We start from the raw sequence: 22184 nt of genomic DNA, 5'->3' as shown, positions 1-22184 counted from the left end.
GACAGTAGAATATATACTTTTACATTTCTGATGTGAAAATCTGGAAAACACACTATGGCTTTTTAAAAGACTACTTCTTAAAAACTCATCAGGGCTACTCTGAATGGCGATTGCCCAGATGATCTATAATAATACTCACTAGAGCAGAACTTTCCCAACTTTTCATGTTGGTGACACACATTTTTAGACATACATCAATTTGCAATACAGTTTAAACTGGGGGTTAAATTAACCCCTTTCTAGCCGCAGGAGGAGTGCCAGAAGCATTCACATGACACACCTTCACACTGCAGCCGACACACAAACGTGTCATGATACACAATTTGAAAAGCTCTGCACTAAGGGTGTTTGGTACTTCTGAGTAGGCTTTGCAATTGTGGCTATTGGAGACTTTTCTATTAAGTAAAGCTGGCAGGTCTTTGGTTTTATGTGAACTGTAGTGGTCACGCCAGCTTAAGAGGCAGTGGACAGCTTCGTGTTGTATATTAACATTGTAACATGTGCCTCTTAAAAATTCAGCCTTTTAATTATGGATTTCTGATGTTTACTCAAAAAAGCCAATCTCTCAATGCAAATCACATGTTTTAAATCATGTCAGATCAAGAGCTGTCAACAGACATAGCAAACACAAGAAAACAATAGCCCCAGTAAATGGCATAATAACATACAACTAATACTCTATTTAAGCTTTGAAGTACATACTAAGGTATTAGATCACATGGAGGAAGAAGTGGACCTGCTTCTTCAGTTAATATAAGAAATAAAAGCCAGCTGTTGTCCTAGCTGTCTTACATTCTAGGTCCTGGGAGTTTCCCAGACCTGGCTATGTGTGAAGCACATGTGTGAAGCAAGTAGGGGAATGTCTGCACAGGAACCTGGTCTCAAACTTTTGCCTTCTCCCCACCCACTCCAGCTGCCTCTAGCTTTCTCTTTCCCCCTAGATGTGTTCCTGGTTTCATATCATGCTTTCCAATCAGTAATTAAGCTACAGTTTCCTGTTTGGGGCATTACAGGAAGCTGTGACTTAACAAACCCTGGAAATTTTGGATTATGGTACACAGGAGGATGGAGGATAGAAGAGGGAGAAGGAACATTTATTCCCAGTCCAATAAACCAGTTGATTGAGATTGTTTTTTGTGAATCAGGCCAGTATTTGTGTTCTGGGTGTAAAGGGCAATACAGTGGTACCTCGAGTTACAGATGCTTCAGGTTACAGACTCCGCTCACCCAGAAATATTACCTTGGGTTTAGAACTTTGCTTCAGGATGAGAACAGAAATCGTGCAGCGGCGCCACGGCAGCAGCGGGAGGCCCCATTAGCTAAAGTGGTGCTTCAGGTTAAGAAAAGTTTCAGGTTAAGAACAGACCTCCAGAACGAATTAAGTTCTTAACCCGAGGTACCACTGTACCATGATTTAGCTTATTACTAACGTTCAAAGTGCTTCACACAGGTAATCATTATAACCTTTGCAACAACTCTAATGGTATTATTATCCCTGTGTTGGGCGCTAAAACCAGCTAGTAAATTTGTGGTTGGGGTAAGATTTGCACTAGAGACTGTTGCTCGCTGGTCTCTTTGCATGCATTCTTTACATGAAGAAGTTCTAGGTTCGATCTCACCCTGGATACCTCCAAATAAAAAGTTACGTGACTTTGTTGCTCAGTTCAATCTTTTTATGTGGCTTTTAATGTATTGTGACTTTGCTGTTAGTTTTTATTGATTATAGTCTAGTAATGGTTTATTGCAATTGTTGAGAGTGAATTTCTGTTTAATTATCACGAGCTGCTATTTTTAGAGTAAATTTTATTGTGTAATATATTCTAAATGGATTATGAAATTTTGTATAAGTTATTTATTTTTAAAGTCATATTTTTATTATGACTTCATTTGCTCTGGATTGTCATAGGATATGTAATCTTTGTTGTATATTTTGTTATTTCTACGTCTTTAAATCATCTTGTGTTCAGCAATGCGGAAAGGCAGAAAAACAAATGTAAATGTTATGAAGAAATGAAAATGAAAGATCTTTCTGAAATCTTGTAGAAGTAGATGGAGCAGGGTTTCTCTCAGAATAAGAGGAGGTTCCTATTTTTCTGTTTTTCTTTTGAAGCTGTTAGTCATTATGCTACACCAGCTTTCATAGTGGATTTAGTGGGTACAGACAGGGATGGGAAGGGGTGGAATCCTTATGCAGAGCAGATTTTGCCCTGTAGGTTTGTAAGTCACTAGGTCATAATCTTTCCAAATATTTAAATTGTACACCTCAGTATCTCAGTGTCTTATAATGTTAGTCTTGCAGCCCTATTCAATATTAACTGTATCCAAATAGACTTTTGACATTAGCTATTAAATGACACTTTTTGAAGGCAGTTCTTCAGCTTCAACTTGAAGGTTGGTTGAAATGTGACAGGAAAACACACAATACATTCCCAAAACTGTGTCACTTTAGATTGCAAATAGGGGATCATATATTTACATGCCTCCTGTGTAAAAGAAATTCCCTACACTCGGAAAGTTAGCATCCATGGGAGGCCATCCACTTATGCTCAAAGGGCCAAATGTGATGGTTTTTTAGAAGCTTGGAAGACTGTATCCAACTGGGCTATCTGTCAGGGATGAAGGTTAAATTGGCAGGCTGTGGGCGACTTTTTAAAAGGTATTTTAATCTGATTGAATTTTTAAATGTTTAAGTGGGAATGTGCTGTTTGTGGATTCTTACTTGCCCAGACAGAGCCTTTGGGATGGGCTAAGAAATTTATTTCTGAAGTTCACAAGTCATTCATAATACTGGAATACAATGTTAATCTCGCATTGTGCTAGAAACCAGAATTGGGCAAAGAGGCCTAATATGCTACCCATGTCTTCTGTTCTCCCCCAAGTTGCCACCTGCAACTAAATATGTTTTAAGCATGTTTTTCACAACCAGTTATATTTTTAAACTAATAATTTGAATACTTGTTGAGCAATGCTACTCTGTCCCAGAGGGCTCTTCCTTTCTTGCAGTGTTTTTCTGTGTTGAGATGTGTTAATAGAGAACAGAAGCAGACATAATGTAATCCAAACACTAAAATTAGTTCCGTTACTCCGAGTCGCACTTGCATGCATCTTTTTAAAACTGCTGATTATAGTTCTAAGGTGGGCACTTTTGGTAAGATGTGTCCCCTTATCTCCACTTGCACAGACATTTTGAATTGTTGTGCTTGAGCTTTTCTGATCAGGGGACTGTGTTTCAGAACCAAAATATCAAAACTTGCTGATGTTGGAACTGGTTTTTTGTTTGTTTGTTTTGTTTCACCAGGTGATTTTTTTTAAAGGAACTGTCAACGAATGATCATTTCTCGCTGTAATGGCAGAGCAGCCTCCTCCATTAGAAGCCACACCCGCTTTGAATGAAGTGCCACTTCTACCTCATATGGTCAATGGGGACAACACACAACAGGCAAGTGGACCAGCATGATATGAAAATGGCCAAAATGTTTGGTAGAGGTGACATTCTACTCTGTAAACGCTTAGATTTATTGTCTTCAGAGCATGCCCTCTGTAATGACAGATATACCAAGGGAATAGTATAACACAGCTCCTGTAGCAATGTCAGTTTGTATGGCTACCTTAATCGTGCCAGTACTCATTTGTGTGGCTGGTTGTCTTTGAAAACTTCACTGGATGGCAGAGTTACCCAACATGAAAATAAAGATAACGAGACTGCCATAAATAATACTGAATAATAATACTGAATAAATAATACTGAATGAGGATAAGGATCTTCAATGTAGTAAAATAAGTCCATGCTAATTTTCAAGAATGGATTTGAAATGTATACACATATGTTTTGTAAATTCAGCAAATGCCATAAAATGCATGCTCTTGGCTTGGCTTCAGCTTGGCTTTACTTATGCATTGAGAGTTTAATTCTGTGCCTGTATTGCAAGAGGTGAGTGGATTACATTATGGCCTGTCTTAAGTTAATTATCCTTAACTTAAGTTTATTCTTCAGGGCTTGTGTGAACATGTAACTGCAGGTGCAGATTTAAAATCTGGATCTGTCTCGATCTGTATATGGGATAATCTTTAAGATGGTGACACACAGTCATGGAATGTTGGCTCTTGGGTTCATGGAACAGAAATCCATCAACATTGTTTTCTGCCATGGTTCTCTTCACTACCTTGAAGATGCCTTTCCTCTCTGTGCAGCCAGTTCCATGCAACAGAGGGTGGAGAGCTAGTACTGGGGGTTGGACTTAAGTTTCTCCAAAGCAGCCACCTATAACACATTATAAGTAGCTTTGGGAGCCCTGGGAAGACTCCAAAGTTGAACGTTTTAATAAATTAAATGTTTTATTTATTGTATCCTTTGTATAGTCTTAGAGTCTGGTGTCCTCGGAATGTCTGTGCATTTGATTCAATGAAGTTCATGCAGGAGAAAGTTTATATTATTTAAAATATTTTTACCCTGCTCTGTAATCAGAAAGGCTCTCAATGTGACTATTAATTTGGATATAATCCAAAGGCTTCTGGTCTTTTAGTTCTTGTGGGAAAAAAGCTTGTTCAGTATGAACAACATATTTTGACAGTAATTATTTTTCTGGTGGTGTTAGGTCATCATTGACCTTTCCTGTCCATATTATATGATCAACATATGTGTGGACTTGGCTCTTTTCTGAGTGTACATTTTCTGTCTTTGGTTGTAACATTTCTAGACAAAACACGGTGAAAAAAGAGCATTTCCATATTTAGAGAAATTAAGCTTAAAATCAAAGCACAAGCTAGCAAAACTATTTCTAAATTCTATGAGAAGCTGCTCATTTTGACTTTTAGTTCTATAAACATGGTACAAAGCATACTTTGTAGAATCACTGTGGGGAGAAGCAAACCTTAAGAATGTTGTTTTCCAAAAATAATGGCAAAATGCTTGATTCAGAGCTTGAAAAGTATTTAATTAGCTATTCAGAAATCTGCAGGCTACAAACGCTTGTAGAAAAGGAAGACAACTGTGGCTGATGTTTTGAAAATCATAGGCACATAGGAATTGGTCTTGTCAAATCAGAACATTGATCCATCTAGTTGAGTACACTAAGAGCCCTCCAGACTCTCATGCAGAAGTTTTCTCCAGCCTTAACGGAAGATGCCAAGGATTAAACCTGGGACCTTTCGGATGCAAAATATGCTTTACAACCCTTCCCACTTCTGCATATTGCAATAAATCACCTTCTACAGTTCTATCCTTGGCTAATTCCAGCATGTGTTTTCACATTTTCTGGGCACATCAAACAAGTACAGGGCATCATTCTTGGGTACTAGACTTTCAGCTGGCTTGAGGCAACATTCTTGAGAAACAATGCAATTTGCCACTATACTTCTCTGGTCACAATGTAAGTGTGTGTAGAAGAAAGGCTTAGTTAGTTTACTGTCAACTGATTTTAAAAAATGATTGATTCACACAGTTTTGCAGAATGGATACTGTTAAGTTCAGGGTGCTGCTTTCTCTAAAATATTTTAACCTATATGGGAAGCTGCCTTATACTGAGGGAGACTATTTGCCCATTTAGTGCAACATTATCTATTCTGACTGGCAGAAGCTCTTATGGGCCTCAGCTGCTGCCTGATCCATATCACCTGCTACTTCACTCCCTAACTTCTAGCCCATGGACCTAATTAGGACCACCAGACATTTCTGTTGGATCAGCAACTCTGTTTCAGCAAAGTCATACCCACCTGCCACACAAGCTGATATCATATATGACAGATAAGATGTGACTCATTGCTGATCAGCTGATTGGTGGTGCCTACAAAACCCCATGCTTTCTAAGCCTTTTCGGTTTGTATGGGCAAAGGAAAACAGCTCACCTGATGTCATTGTAGCTTCAGGTGATTGACAGCTGTCCCAAAGTGATTAAATTGTTCAGTGTACCAGAAAAAGTCTGCAGATATAAATGATTTAAAGTTAAAGCAAATGTGGTACATCTCCTTGAGTATATTGGAGGAAATACTCCCACAGATACTCTGAGCACAGGGTCATTGAGGGCTTTGAAGATAACAGTGTACACCTTGAACTATCTCAGGAGCAAATAGGCATCCACTGCAGACTGACCATTGCAGATTTCATATGTTGCCTGTGGCCATACTCTTGCCTTTCAACAGGTTGAGCAGCCGAAATATAATCCCAGTCCTAAATTTTTGAAAGCAGCTAAAATTGGGATACAAATGTTTGTTTTTTGTGTAAATGGTCTTAAGTCACTTAGGCACAAAGCAATAGAAAATTGGTGTATGGCACAAAATAATTGCTTCAATGTGGCCAGGAAAGCTGTTCAAAAGCATTTACCTCCCCCCCCCCCCGCCGCCGCCCCACAATAAATGACTAATAGGTGTACAGAGCAGGCAGGTAGATAAAGTCTACTACAAAATAATTGCAGGATTATTTACAAGGCTGCTACAACTAATATTTACATCCCTAGTTACAGAATAGTTAACTGTAGAAACAGTTTAGAACTAGTATTGTATTGCCAATATTTTCGCATGTGTGTGTGTTCTGGGAAATGGTGTTGCTTCCAGATGTGATTGAAAGTATTGTTTGTTTTGTTTGTTCTTAGGTTATTCTTGTACAGGTAAATCCAGGAGAGACTTTCACAATTAGAACTGAAGATGGACACATTCAATGTATCCCAGGTGATGAATTCATACGCATTTATATCATTTGTCACCTGAAACTGCTTTTATTTGATTTTGCATGCCTTCTTGTGTCAGTACATTAAATACTTGTGATTGGGACATACTATCCAATGTTTATGATTTGGATATAGAGTTTTTATTCAGAGGGACCAAACTTTCATCTTGGTTGATTACCTGCTACAAGTCAGGGTCACTCTTCTACCAGCATGCATTCCTCACACCCACACACCCTGTCCATAATTAAATCATCCAGTCCACAAGCAGAGAACACACAAGGTTCCTAATGGAGCAAATAAATTGAAGTGGCTAATGCAGAGAAGCCAAGTGCTAAGTGTCTCATGGTGGGTGTAACCCAAGGTCATGCTGCTAGTTTGATCTGGTGGAAACCTTTCTCAGCCGAAGCACGATAAACAGTCAGATCCTGAGTGTGAGCAGAACTCATCCAGTCTGACTTCATAAGGGAATTTTCATTGGGCATATTTCCGTGCACCCAGCAATCTGTCTCTGTGTCAGTTTCTGGTGCTTTGGAGGAAGTAGAAGTTTGGGGGTGGAGGGAGAGATGTTCCTTAATTCCTGTGGGATGTGACAAAGATCTGAAAGTGCATAAACTACTTGCTGTCTTTTCACTGCATTAGTTTAATTTCCCTTTAGTAGTAGAAAGCAATACTAATTAAGCATTATTTTGTTTCTGGAACAGTCTTCACCGTGTGGGAAGGAAAACAGGCCATTCATTAGATCACCCATATATATTATCACGCACCCACATCATCACTGTATTTTTTTGTTTGACATATTGTAGAACATGCAGGCTTAGCAGTAGCCATTGGACTAATTCCTCCAAGCATGGGCTTTGCCAATTTACTTCCAACTATTTGGGTTCAAATGACCCAGCAAGCCATAGTATGGCCTGCTGGTGCACAGAGCAGGGTGCTGGGGAGGCATTCTTGATTACAGTTGGTCCATGCAGGGTGGAAAGCCAAGGTTAAGCACATTGATTTAAACATATTTACATGTAAGTTTTTTTAAAAGAAAATCATTGGTGGGGTGGCCATTAAGTTGGTGTACATTGGGGGGGAGGGTTTACTGCCACTTAAAAGTATTAATAAACTATGCTACCAATATAAATCTACATGAGTTGTAATACATTCATCCATTGATAGCATTGATGTATCATTAGTGTCCTTGAAAATCTGCTTCAGGTCTTTTCATCAGTAATTTAATGTGTTAATTTTCTGAGATATGACTCTACCAGTCATGGTTTTTCCAAAACATATCTCTCTGGTTCATGCTTTTCTGTGATGATTTCCAGCAGATTAAGAAATTCTCATAGGTTTGCCATTTCTGTGAAGGCCATCTCTGATACATCCCTTTGTGTTTCCACTTCTTATGTCCATCAACCACTCTAGCTATACAGTTTCTTACGCAACCTGGTTTGGTCAAAAACCCTGCGGCATTTTGAAGCTTTGAAGAGGCTTGAAAATTGCTTTGAAAACCTTTTACATAAGAATGAAATGTGTATGCATATGCATGATCACCATTTAGGTTATCAGATTGTCAAATGAACCATGACTGCACACACTTCAGTACAGTATGCAGACGTGAACACTCTGTTGCTTGGTTTCCTTTTAGGTCCAGCACATGTTCCTATGATGTCAACAAATGGTTCTGTGCCTCCAATCTATGTGCCTCCTGGTTATGTATCTCAGGTAAACAGTAAGAGTCTTTTGATGGTTTTGCAAAAGAGAGAGATTTCCCAAGAAAAAAGAAGATGATTTCCCACTGAACAATGCTTTAAAAAGGTGTTAAATGGAAAGTGTGATGGAAGCAGATCTTATCTCTCCTCTCGCTTCCTTGCCACATTAAGACTGCTGCCCTTGCTATGGACCTGGTGCATCGTTTCCTAGTCTTTTTACCATGGTTAGGAAATCAGGTGCACCTTGCAAGTTACCTGCCCTCTTTCTCACCCTCCCCACTTTACCATGTAAATTATCTTCTTTCTTTAAACAAAAGTGTTGTTATCTGCACTGTGCTTAATGCTGTCTGTGGTTTGCTTTTAGCATAATTTGAAATCAGGTTTTGAAACTACTGGTGCATTTATTTAAGTGCAGGTGAAACACTTTACTTCAGTTAATGCTAAAAGGAGAGGGTGCTGGAGTCCATGTCACAGCCATGAATTGAGATTAGGAAACTGATGACACCCAGTTGTTCTGAGGGATAAAACACAAAGAGATTCCAGGGAACTCCAAAAGAATCTCTCCAGACTGGGTTGAATGGGCATTAAAATGGTGAATGGGATTCATGTAATAAAGGATAAAATACAGCCTAGCTTTACATACACTCTAATGGGGTCTGAACTGATGGTGACTGGCCAGGAAACAGATATTGCTGGGTAGCGTAGTGAAAATGTTGACCCAGTCTGCAGCAGCTACGAAAGACGCACATTCCAAGTGGGGTATCATAATAGTTTAGAAAAATGAATAAGGGGGACATGACAACAGTGTATAAACTTGAGCATGAAATGGAGAAAGCGCGTAGAGAGTAGAAACTAGAACCTATGCCATGCAATGAAGCTGAATTTTCGGGAAATAAGGAAAGACAGAAGGAAGTGCTTCACCAAGCACATAGTTAAACTATGGAATTCTGTACGACATGATGTAAGGGTGGCTGCCAACTTGAACAACTGTAAAAGGGGATTAGGCATATTTATGGAGGAATAACGTTATCCATGGTTACTAACTCTGATATCTGAATACTAGTTGCTTGAGAATGCTGGTGGGAAGAGTGATGCTGGGTTCATGTGCTGCTTGTGGGCTTCCCATAGGCATCTTATTGGCCACTGAGAACCGGATGTTGGACTACATGGGCCTTTGACCTGATCCAGCATGGCTCTAACATCCTGAAACATAGTTGTCTTCCTAGTGGTCTAAACAGTTGATGCTCTCTGCTCTGTCCATTACAAGGCAGGTTCTTTGAAGAGGAACTTGGTCAGGACCTGAACCAGGAGACACAGTTAATGAAAACCAGTATTCATCTTGCATGTGTTTGAGACGGTTGCAGCTTCTATGGTCTTGGTTTAGGCCAGGGTTTCAGTGTGTCTGGTTTCCATACTTTGCTTGGCAGCCAGTCAAATGAAACAGGCAAGAAAATACATTGAACAATTATTGACTGAGCCTTATCTCACCCATAGTTCCAGACTGAAAGTATAGCAACACAAGTAGCATGTTATTCCCCCTCTACAAGTCTTAAATGCTGATGACATTCTCATTATTATTAATTTATATTCTGCCTATCAGGGTATAAATCTTAGCAAGGTTGCTTAAAAGTAACATTCAGTTACTTATTTTAAAAACACTGTGAGCAGTGTTAACATCTTTAAACACAGCACGATCCTTCCCACTTCAGGTGAGGGAATAGTTCCTCTAGAACAGGTCCTTCGTTATTTCTCCAAGAGAACAAGGTGACCTAGAAGCAAGAGTTTGTGGAGAGGGGGTTGCTGTAACTTAAAAGAATTTCATGGACGAGTTGGTGCTTGCCATTGTCTGGAATTGGGGATTGGGATCACTACAAACTCTCAGATTCCATTAAGAACCTAAGACTCTATCTTGCAGGGTATATATGTACAGGGAATAGATATGGTTCCTTAACACTGTGGCATCCATTCTCATTAGCTTAAATGACTCAGGAGCACTTTGCTCTGAGTGTTGAGCCCATCCTAGGAGAGAACCCTTATAGTGCTCTTGATTCATGGAGCTGAGTCAGGCACTTCCTGGAGTATGCTTATCATTTCCTTTTGACTCTGAAAGGGAATCTTTGAGAAGGCCTTGAATTTCAAGATCTTTGCTGTAGTACCAATACACATTAGAACAGGCTTCCTCAAACTCGGCCCTCCAGATGTTTTGAGACTACAATTCCCATCATCCCTGACCACTGGTCCTGCTAGCTAGGGATCATGGGAGTTGTAGGCCAAAAACATCTGGAGGGCCGAGTTTGAGGAAGCCTGCATTAGAATCTATCAATCCATTACTATCATGGTTTAGAGAAAGAGGCCAAAGAGACAGTCACTTTTGTTTGACTTAAATGCCTGGAGGTGTATACATTTAGTATCTGTGCAGCATGTTAGCTACTGGATTTTAGCTTGTGGCTGGTTTTGCTGATATTCAGCAATTGAGCTGAAGAGCTGGTACTACCTTAAATCTTCCTGAACATCACTGTAGTAGAGCGAGTGGTGGGGTGGTGGTGGTATGGCTCTTGTTTGTTAGATCTGCAAGCCAGTCTGAGAAGTTGACTAGCAATGTGATTCAAGATGGATATGCCCATTTTTTTGAATTGGTTAGATTTCTTTAAAAATTAATGTATTTGTATTTTAAAACACACACATACATACAACATACTGGTTTTGCATTACAGATGGTGGAAGAAAATGGAGTCCGGAAGGTTGTAGTTCTGCCACATTCTACTGAATACCACCCTCCCATTCACCCTCCTCCTCCTCCTCCCCCACATGTGACGCATTATATGCACCCTCATCCTGCTATGATACCCCATCCACCTCATGCAGTGTATCCTCCAGTCCCGGGAGGGGAAATGCCACCACAGTTCGTTCATCAGCATACACCACCGCAGCATCTTTATCAAGAACAGGGTAAGAAGTAGTGCCGTTATAAGCTTGCCTGTATTTAGGTCTGATGCTTTCTTTGGGGTTGCTTATATGCCTTTGCAGCTGATGCAGATTGCAGCAAGTCTGTTTCCAAGTGGGATAAATCCACAACAAAAACAGTGCTCTGTGTGCAGTGTCTTCCCACTCACTTTTAGGCACAAACTCCCAAATGGTTTGGGTCCTATATAGCCTAGATGTGGCTTTCTAATTTACCTTCCTTCACAACATTTAAGAATCACAAGTGTTTTCTTCATTGCTATATACAAAGGCCAAGCAGCAAGAACATGCAGAGACGCATTCTTAGCAGCTTCCCCATCACTATTGATCTCATTTTTTGTAGGGCAGGGGTTTGCTGGCCTATTGTGCTTTTGGAGCCAGCCTGCAGCCTGTCTTCCTTGCTCCCTCCGAACTGTTCACAGGAAATAAGGCTCCTAAAAAGTGCTCCTAGTTGTGTCAAAACTTAGCTTTCATTTCCTAAGCCTAATTATGCAGGGTGGGGAAGGACCTCCATCCTAAGGACAGTTGCCACCTCCCCATAACAATTATGCATAAAGCTCCAATTGTTGGTGGGAGCTTTTTACTTGGTTTACTCCTCAATCCTACCATGCTTGTTGAATTGAGCAAATCCTGTGAAGTAAGTGGGCTTAGAATTTCAGACTTAATTGCCATAGCTGGCTCTTATCTTGCCCCATTCCCCTGGCAGGTGGAGTTGGTCCTTGCAAATCACAACCAAGTGGACTAGTGAGAGTTAGAAAGTTGAAGCTTGCAGTATTTCTTTCTTACCAAAAAAAAAAAAAAAAAAATCATGGGACTTGCCTCTGTGCAGTACACAGTATTATGGTAGAAAACTGCAGCCATTCTTTCTCTTATACACATGTGCACATATGCTATCTATGTTACAGTTATAAAATTAGTTTCCAAGAATAATTAGTAGCTACAATAACTGTATTTGTTTCTTTTTATATATATTGGCTGTTTAATCTGGCTAGGCCTTGAAGGCTTTTACATTTGGTGGGAGGGGGAAACCGGATCATTGAAAATGAAAGTCTTGCCGTTTCTGTGTCCCATCTAATGGGCTCTCTTTGCTGGTGCCCCTACAGAGACCCGTTCCCATGGCAGAGCTAATTTTCCTCCGCGAGATGAAAGAACTCTCAAAATGCAGGAGCATTTGAAGAAACGGATAAGAGACCGACAGACTAGTGGAAACACAAATAATAAACCGAACAGCCCTCCTTCCTCACCTCAGAAAGTTAACAGTTCGTCCAGCGCCGGCGTTCAGAATGGACATGGAAAGGGACAGCAAGGGTCAGGAGGGCAAGGCAAGCAGAGGCAAGCAGGGAAAGCCAGGGAAAGCCAAGCAGCCAATTCAGGAAAGGGAGGTAAGTAGGAACTTTTTAGGAACATAATGTGCATTGCGTATAGTATGTGTATTCTGCATTGCGAATAAAATCAAAGGGCAAAGCATTCTTATGAAACAAAGGAGGAACTACCTATCTGTGTTCCTTTAGTATACATGTCAGCAATGTCGACAGTAGAGAACGTCAGACACGATGCAGCACATCTGTACAGTGTGTGGCAGTGTGTTCATTATGAACGTAGGTGACTGACTTGCAAGAGAGGGGAGCTGGATCCTAATGTTTTCACTCAAATGAAAAGCATGCTATTGGAAATGTTTTCTTCTACTGTTGTTGGCATCTTCCTATTTGCAGTCTTCCTTTGGAAAAATCCTTCTGTTTCTGTGGCAAATGGCCAGGGATGGTGGGCGTTTCAGGGCAACAGGACCTGGGGGACGACAGGAACAGCACTGGTTCCCCCATCCCTGGTGTAACATGAGAGCACAAGAAGTCAGGATGCATATACTAAAAATAAAGTATACATAGCAATCTAAAAGCAAATAAAAGTACCACATTTCATAATTCTGTACAATATGCAATATGAAATAATTAAGCCACTGTTTGGGGAAAGATTCAGGTTTCCTTAGACCACCTTTCCATTCTTAGTCCTCCCCTCCCAATCCCACCTCCTAATCTTCCTCTTTGCCTTGATTCTTGCCAATGAGAAGTGATTTTTTTTCTCCTTGATGGACAGTGGAGAAAGCCTAGGTGAAGAGGTGTTTCTTGTATGAGGAAGTTAATTATTAGAACTTAGAAGCTTGATGTAGAACTACATTTGCTGGACTAGCTATTGCTGAAATCTGATGTTTGTGTGCATTCATACACAGCTAATGACAGGTATGCCCATTTGGACCTAAGTTCTTGGTGAATTTACCCATACAATCAATCTCAAAATTCAGTTATACCTTCTGGATTTCAGTGGACTTCACAAAGGGGACTTATTTAACAATACTGTATTGTGTACTGTGAAGAGCAAAGGTTCGCATCCAAAGTACCATGAGCCAAGTTCCCCATGCAGTGGGGTTTCCCACATCCTCTTCCTTCTGTAGCTGTTTGTGCCTGCTGAAAAGCTGCTCCTGGGGGGTCAGGGAGCCCTTTAACAGTATGCAGTATGGTGTGGGGTCCACCTTCTGTGAGAAAAACTGTATTCTCTTTGCATTAGGGGTTATTTGGATCCAAGCCAGAATGTGCACATACGGTAAATCTGTTACCTGAGTAATAAATGCATGTGTGCCTCTCTGGATGTTGCTGCAGACCAGCTGAAGCGTACATTTGCACCTACGCTCTTGAACAGCAGTACTTTCAGCAGTACAGTGCATCTCTGCCAGCTTGGTTGACTTTGCACGGAATTGGCAATGTGGGCATTTCAGAGGGTGAAATGGCTTACTATTAAAATAAACTACTGCTGCTTGAGAGCATAGGAGCAAATGCACTGTAATTCTTGCAGTGTAGTCTCATTTCCAGAATTGTAGTTTGGCATATCATGGAAGGAAGAAATGAAGTGCAAACAGGAATTATTTGGAAACTGTGTACTGTATTTACAATAAAAATTGATAGACCTCATTGGCAAGCTAAAAGAAAAAGGTACTTCATCTACATTCAGACCTGAACCTCAGTACTTATGAGGCTTCCCTGCTCCTGTTGACTTACTCAGTCCTCTGCATGAATTAGTATCCTGAATCTTGAGCCTTGGCAGGATAACTAGAAAAACTAACATGAAATTTATCTGAAAACATGAGTATGTATATGCATGGGTTTTGCTTTCAATCGTTTAAATGTTCCTTGCTGAAACTTTAGTCTTAATTATTGAATGCATAAAATCTCATCGTATCATTCCTTCAAACTGTCTTCCCAAAATAACGTAGCTGATGAACAAGGTTACTGTTAAGACTTTTAGCACAGTAGAATTTTCAAATTCCATCAGTCAAAGGAAAAGCAAGATATGCACAGATTCTTGATGGTGTGAGTCAAACTCAAAGGAAGTCTGTGCAGCTCTGTTACTTCTGCACACTTTGAATATGTAGCTGATTCAGTGGTCAAAACAAATAAGGGCAATGAACTTTGCACAGCATTTACTGTTGTTCTAATAAGTGTCCCGATTTAGTTTGCAGTTAAATAAGAAATGTTTTGGTGGGGGTTTTCATTTCCTCTCCATCTCACAATGTGGTGTATGTTTATTGTTTTGTTTTCTTTAGAATCTGATACAGAATCTAGAAAATCCCAAGATCCCTTAAGCATCAGTAAGCCTACAGTAAGTAGTGATATATTTTAGACGTTATAATAAGCATGTGGCATATCTTTTCAAAATAGACATACCTGTTTACAAAACCTGGCTCAAACAAGATTTGTTTACAATACTTGAGAATGTGTCAGGATCCTCAGAAGGAAATGGAGTTTTCATAGTTGATAAGTAACTGTGGAAAATGACATTCTGTATGACTTTGCTATGCAAACTCTAGTGAATAGGTGGAAGAAGCAAATGGGTGTTTTCTGATCTTTGATATTGCAGTGGGGCATTTAGGGAAAAGTCAGCCATAGCTGTTCTCTGAATATAAGACACCCAGTTTAAGGGGTTTGAAGTTGGGCAACATTCAAGTTGAAAATATTTTGAAATCCTTGCTATGACAATTATGGTGTTTGACACAAAGCCTGCTTAACTTAGGTTTTTTTTATGTGTGAATTTTGAACCAACTTCACAGCTGGGGAAAGAGGAGAATGAGAAAGGTTACATAACTAGGACAATCACCAGACCAAAATAGGTGACCAAATGTTTTACTTGACTGCCTGGCTCTCTCGATCTCTCTCTTTTTCTTTTTGTTCCTTTTTCCAATCCATGGTATTTAAACTGATTCAGTAGTTTTGAATTTGGATGCATCTAAGAGTATATACAGCAGGGATGGGAAACCTTTCAACCTCCAAACTTTGTTGATCTCCCATCAGCTCCAGTAAACTTGAGCAATAGCCAGGGATGATGGGAGTTGTAGTTCAGCAACATCTAGAGGGGCACAAGTTCCCCCCATCCTGATCTATGGTGGGCTTTCTTCTCTGAACCATCAGTACTGTCAACACATAGACTATACAAGAATAACGGGCTGCATTAAAAAAAATTCACTATAGTTGTGATCAGCTTTAAACCTTGGAACTCATTTGCATAAACGACCACTTCCTTCTGCAGTGTCCTGCCTGTTCCCTAAGATTTGACATGGATGATAGTCTCTACATCCTGACTGTAGCTGAGGGGGGGCTGGTTGGAATTTTCAATTAAAGCACCTACCTAAATTGTGGAGTGTTCTTGGGAAGGCTCATTTATTCCTCCTGTCATTCACCATCTGCTTAAAATTTTTTAAAGATAGGATTTCTGCTTTCCTGTTCATTTTATAATGACCGACCTATCGTATTGTTTTAAAGACTTTTATTGAATATTGTTGTCTTTGACATGATGTAAAATAAACAATGTTTTACATTGATTTGATTAAGATAAAAATGGATGTACTTTTTCTTGTATATAATGACAATGCTGTAGGAATCTTAGATAGTCTAAGACAGGTCAGGCGGCATGTGGGCCTCTAGATGTTGCTGGACTGCATCTCCTATCGTTCCTCACCATTGACCATGCTGGCTGGGACTGATGGGAGTTCAGAGTCCAGCGACACCCAAAAGCCCAACTATTTTCTACCCCTTCTCTATACATGATAGCTCTCCTACCAATGGATAATATTTTTATAGGAAAAATGTGTGCACCATCATATGTGGCTGGGGAAACCCAACCAGATGGGCGGGGTATAAATAATAAAATTATTGTTGTTGTTATTGTTGTAGTTATATGTGGAGAACATGTGAATCTCTGTTTTGTCTTGTGTGTGAGTGTGTTATAAAGCCAAAGGGTTTTTCTGCATGATCTAGCCCCTATGGAAATAAGTTGTCACAAAACTGGGATAGGCAAAACCCAGCACCCTGATAGAGTTATAGGTCTCTCCCTCCTCATTTATCAGACTGATCATTTGATGAGGGGAGAGGAACTGATAAACTCCTTCCTTGTTGAACTGCTGAGGAGGGGACATATATGTGTATATATGGGATGGCCACACCTGCTTGTGGTAAGGTGTCAGCCAGGAGTGAATTTGGCTCTCTGTTCAAAAAAGGTTAGCCAGCCCTGGCTTAGAATAGCATCCCTGGCAAAATAGATGTACAGGTGTGTTTTTTCTTCACAGGCAAAGGTTCGTGAGATTTGAAAACATGGCCATTCCAATACTAAATATATATATATAAGTTCTCCACCAAAATGAATGACTTACTTTTCCTAGCTACGCAATTATAGAACAGTTAAAGGGACTGCTGTATAAAGGACAGTATTGGGTCTTGTCTGCTATTGTGAAATGAAACTGTTAATGCATGAACCAGACTTGGAAGTATTTTAGACAGAGTAAAGGTAAAGGGACCCCTGACCATTAAGTCCAGTTGTGACCGACTCTGGCTTTATTGGCCGAGGGAGCCGGCGTACATGATGTGGCCATCATGACTAAGCCACTTCTGGCGAACCAGAGCAGCGCACGGAAACGCCATTTACCTTTCTGCTGGAGCGGTACCTATTTATCTACTTGCACTTTGACGTGCTTTCGAACTGCTAGGTTGGCAGGAGCAGGGACCGAGCTCACCCCGTCGCGGGGATTCGAACTGCCGACCTTCTGATCGGCAAGTCCTAGGCTCTGTGGTTTAACCCACAGCGCCACCCGCGTCCCGCGTTAGACAGAGTACTTCGACACAAATGTATGTTAAACCACCACCATGCATTGACTTAAAGAACTGCATTGACTTAAAATGCATTGACTTAAAGAATTATAAAAAGTGGGGCAAAAAATGCAACCAGACCCAGCATTTCAACTTGTGTAGGGGAAGAATGCACCCACCTGCATTTTCCCCAAATGCTTCTTGAATATTCTAGAAAGTCACATTATCCCCCTCCCTTTTTTTATAGGTCTCTGAAATACAAGCTAGGTCAGCAGTCGTGGCTTGGGATCCTCCTTTTGTGGTGCAAAATGGCGAAACACAACTCACCTCTACAAAGTTCAGATACGAAGTGGCAATCACAAAGGGTGGTAGAAATGGAAAATTTAAATCATTTTATGTGTAAGTCCAGTTTCTTTATTTTACCACGCAACTTATCTCAGCTGACACCTTGCTCACTTTCCATAGAAAATATTTTAGACAGAGTTGATGGATTTTTTCCAGTGCTGTTTTTCTAAGGACAGCCTAGAGGCAGAATCTAAGGGAGCTTTGTAAATAGACTCACATAAGTTAGCCTGCCCCCCTCCCAACCAAAAAATAATTCCTGTGCAGGGTGCAGATGAGGAATGGAGCACCTAATCTCTCCTTTGCCAGCCAGTTCACTCACCTTCATGGAATACTGGTCCTACAATTCCTTATATACCTGGGCAATGAGGAATTGCATGCAGACAAATGCTAAATTGTGATGTCCCGGGAGATAGAAGTTTTGAGATACTAATCCAGCATTGTGGGAAACTACGTAGGATATGCTTGAAAGAAAAATGGTGTTGTTGTTTGCATAGGGTGTTGTTGTGGAAACTATCTAATTCTCACTATCATAATGGGTTCTTCCTTTTGCAGGGAAGAAGTGATGACTTTTACTCTTAATGATCTCAGACCGGCAACCGATTACCATGTCAGGTGGGCACCAAGAACAAAAGACTTGAGAACACAGCAGTTGTTAAAAGTAGCTGAATTGCCCTGTAGATACCTCCCTTGTTTGAAGTTGCTTAAAGATATAAGGATTTGGAGAAGGTGGGGGAAGGCAGGTGATAAAACTGAAAAGCGTAGGCATACAAATGGTGCAATAGATCTTTTCCTTTACTGTTTTTAATAATGCTTCTGGAGTTGCATCAAAATACTAGACCAGGGCAAGCGATTTTATTTGGTCAGGCATTTTAAACTGGTTTTATAGCCTCTGACTGCTTTTTTGTTTTATAATTTGTGCCTGTCATTTTTGTTGATCGATCTATATTGATTTGTATTGTAATATAATGTATTATTGCATATGCCCACACAGCTACCATTCCCTGTGAATCCATCAGGGTGAAGAGTTGTTTAGAAAGTTGTACATAAATAGATATCAAATAGTACTTACCCCCTGCAAAATATTTTCCGCTGAGCCTCAGTACCACCCTAAGTTGTGTTAAAGGTAAAAGGTAAAGGTACCCCTGTCCATACGGGCCAGTCTTGGCAGACTCTAGGGTTGTGCGCCCATCTCACTCAAGAGGCCAGGGGCCAGCGCTGTCCGGAGACACTTCCGGGTCACGTGGCCAGCATGACAAAGCTGCACCTGGCGAGCCAGCGCAGCACACGGAACGCCGTTTACCTTCCCGCTGGTAAGCGGTCCCTATTTATCTACTTGCACCCGGGGGTGCTTTCGAACTGCTAGGTTGGCAGGTGCTGGGACCGAGCGACGGGAGCGCACCCCGCCGTGGGGATTCGAACCGCCGACCTGACAATCGGCAAGCCCTAGGCGCTGAGGCTTTTACCCACAGCGCCACCCGCGTCCCTAAGTTGTGTTAGGGTACTTGCAAAACTTGCATTTGGGGGCAGAGTTACCCAATATAAAAAGTAACCACAGAAGAGTATTGCTGCTTGGTGGCTAGATTGTTCCCAGCTATGACATAGTAGTGAGGCTCTGAGGATAGGGAAGGCCAAAATGAAGGCAAGTGTGTTAAGCGTTCCAACCAAATTCATTAAAGACGTGAAGATGCCTTCTTCCAATGCAAGGGTGGCTATTCTTTATGCACACGCAGATGACTAGAACCAAGGCATATTCCTTATTGAAATAGGGAAAAGATTGTTATTTTCTCCTACATTTCAAGCCTGGTGAGACACAGGCAATGGGTTCCTGAAGGAAAAGTGCAGGGGGGAGAGTTCTGTGTGGCTTTGAAACTGTTCTTAGGTAGGGGTCAGACCTGTAACATGGTAGGAATGTTATGTTTGCCAAATGCAATCCTACAAGTGACTGTGACTCAAATCATTATGACCAACCACAGTCTCAACTTTCAGATCTCAATTCCATTAGGAAAACTTCCTTAACTTTTTTTTTTAAATCATACAGAGTTATAGCCTCAAGTAGTACCACAAAGGAAGCCGTTTCAGAGCTGGTGACTTTTACTACAGATAGTTGTGAGCCAGACCCTCCAGCTGCACCGAAAGTAATCAACAGAACCAAAAACAGCCTGAATTTACAGTGGAAGGTAACTGAAAAGCCAAAATGGATTTTAAACCAGGGTATTTTTTAATAGCAAGATTTATAGCTTATCTTAAGTAAATCCATTGTTCCTCTAATTGTGAATTCTGTGATATAGTGCAGACAGAAATGGAGCTGAAACAAGACAAATGAGAGGGAGGTATTGCCATGCTTAGGAGAACCCTGTGGTATGCAGAAGTACAAAAAAGGGAGTGAGTTTGTGTGTGTGCGCAGTGAGGATTGAGCATGCTCAGGAACATATAATGCTAGGTGTCAATTGGAAAAGAAAATACTGGGGAAGTAAAGTGACCGGCTTCAAATCCCTTACTTACAGCTTACAGCATGGGTGAGGGACAGCTTTCACCCTGAGAGCAACCTTTCAGTGATGGGCAAGTGAGCCAAAGGCAAAAGTGGGTTTAGCAGCAGTTGCAACTATTACATTTGGACTGTAGGCTACATTCCGGCCATGCAAAAGCCAAAAGCTTCTACATGCAAACATGCACACACCCCCTTCTATCTTCCATCCAGGCAAGTAAGAGGCATTAACTTAGTCCAAGGACATATTGCGTTCAGGCAAAGTCACTAGAGGAGGGCTTGGAGCAGGGCTAGTGAGAGGCATGGCCTGAAAAAAGTCCTGAGGGCCAGATAAGAAGCTTCCTGAGTTTGAGTTTGCTCACCTCGGTTTGTAGTATCCAGGAGGAGACTGGCTAGCTGGCTCGCTGCGCGGGAACACTCACATTAGCGGATAAGGATGCGCAGCAACATTGCATGTCCTACTTATTTAAACTGAATCTCGTTTAAACAAACAAACATACTGCATGTTAAGTTCAGTAGGATAAGGTGTTGTTCTACCTGAGGCGTTAACCTCAATGATGAATGACAAGGAGTGTGTGAAGAAGGACTGGAACCCTCCTCCCCTCCCCTCTGAGCAAAGCGTAAGTACATGCAAGCATGCATAGGCCTCACTGATTAACTGACAGTATGGAAAAATTTTAGTACAGTGGTGCCCCGCAAGACGAACGCCTCGCAAGACGGAAAACCCGCTAGACGAAAGGGTTTTCCGTTTTGGAGGCGCTTCGCAAAACGAATTTCCCTATGGGCTTCCTTCGCAAGACGAAAGCCCATAGGGAAATCTCCGGGACAGCGGGGAAGCACAGCGCGTCTTCCCCACTGTCCTCGGACCTCCTCCGAAGCCGGGCGGCGGGGCGGGAACACCTCCCGCCGCCGCCCAGCTTCGGAAGGCTCCTCTGAAGCCAGGCGGCGGGGCAGGAACACCTCCCGCCGCCGCTCGGCTTCGGAAGGCTCCTCCGAAGCCGGGCGGCAGGGCAGGAACACCTCCTCCCGCCGCCCAGCTTTGGAAGGCTCCTCCGAAGCCGGGCGGCAGGGCGGGAACACCTCCCACCGCCGCCCAGCTTCGGAAGGATGCTCCGAAGCCGGGCGGCGGGGCGGGAACACCTTCTCCGCTGTCCCGGAAGGCTTTGGACCTCTTCTGAAGGCTGGCGGGGGGCAAAAGTCTTTGTCCCCCCTGCCTGCCTTCCCAGGGGCTTTTAAATCGCCCCGGACAGCGGAGAAGTCCTCCGCTGTCCCGGGGCGATTTTAAAATGCCGCCCGCCAGCATTTTAAGATCACCCCGGACAGCGGAGAAGTCCTCCGATGTCCCGGGTTTTTTTAAAATGCTGGGGGTGGGAAGAAAAGCCCTTGTCCCCCCCCCCCCCCAGCCTTCAGAAGAGGTCGGGGGACAGACTGTCCCCGGACCTGGTCTGAAGGCGGTTTCCATAGGAACGCATTAATTGATTTTCAATGCATTCCTATGGGAAACCGTGCATCGCAAGACGAAAAACTCGCAAGACGAAGAGACTTGCGGAATGAATTAATTTCGTCTTGCGAGGCACCACTGTACATCCTAATGAAACTTGATACACAGGTAGATCAGGACATAACAGTTCCTAGAAAAATCAGATGTTCAGCATTACTGTAGACTTCTCATTCAAAACACGGGGCTTAAAGTATAACCTAAAAAGGTTTCCTTGTGAATCATCTTGCAGTCCTTTGGGGGGGGGGGGTAAGGTGTTATATACACATGTATGTATGTATGTATGGTCCTTTTTTCTTAAAGAATGTTTAGGGGTACTCTCATTTACCTACTCATATTGAAATACTGCCTCTCAATGAGGCCAAACTTAGATTCACAAAATGTTTAGGGGTATGTGTACCCCTGCGTCCC

At 41.7% G+C, this 22184-nt stretch overlaps 1 protein-coding gene across 3 annotated transcripts in view; it reads left to right on the top strand.

Annotated features, from left to right (window-relative positions):
* Positions 1-22184, top strand: part of FNDC3A (fibronectin type III domain containing 3A) — a 53838-nt gene that overhangs the window by 12378 nt on the left and 19276 nt on the right. For 2 of the 3 annotated variants that reach the window (XM_028714701.2, XM_028714699.2), the window contains 9 exons: positions 3299-3439; positions 6588-6663; positions 8296-8372; positions 11074-11308; positions 12424-12702; positions 14913-14968; positions 17693-17844; positions 18343-18402; positions 19829-19967. In XM_028714701.2, the coding sequence (XP_028570534.2) occupies positions 3347-3439; positions 6588-6663; positions 8296-8372; positions 11074-11308; positions 12424-12702; positions 14913-14968; positions 17693-17844; positions 18343-18402; positions 19829-19967 (1167 nt within the window). In that variant the 5' untranslated portion in view covers positions 3299-3346. The remainder of the gene's footprint in view (positions 1-3298; positions 3440-6587; positions 6664-8295; positions 8373-11073; positions 11309-12423; positions 12703-14912; positions 14969-17692; positions 17845-18342; positions 18403-19828; positions 19968-22184) is intronic. The other variant, XM_028714700.2, reaches the window with a different exon arrangement.

This window comes from Podarcis muralis, chromosome Z, assembly GCF_964188315.1.
Source record: "Podarcis muralis chromosome Z, rPodMur119.hap1.1, whole genome shotgun sequence".
In the NCBI taxonomy this organism is placed as follows: Eukaryota; Metazoa; Chordata; class Lepidosauria; order Squamata; family Lacertidae; genus Podarcis; species Podarcis muralis.
This window is presented reverse-complemented; position numbering and strand designations above follow the sequence as displayed.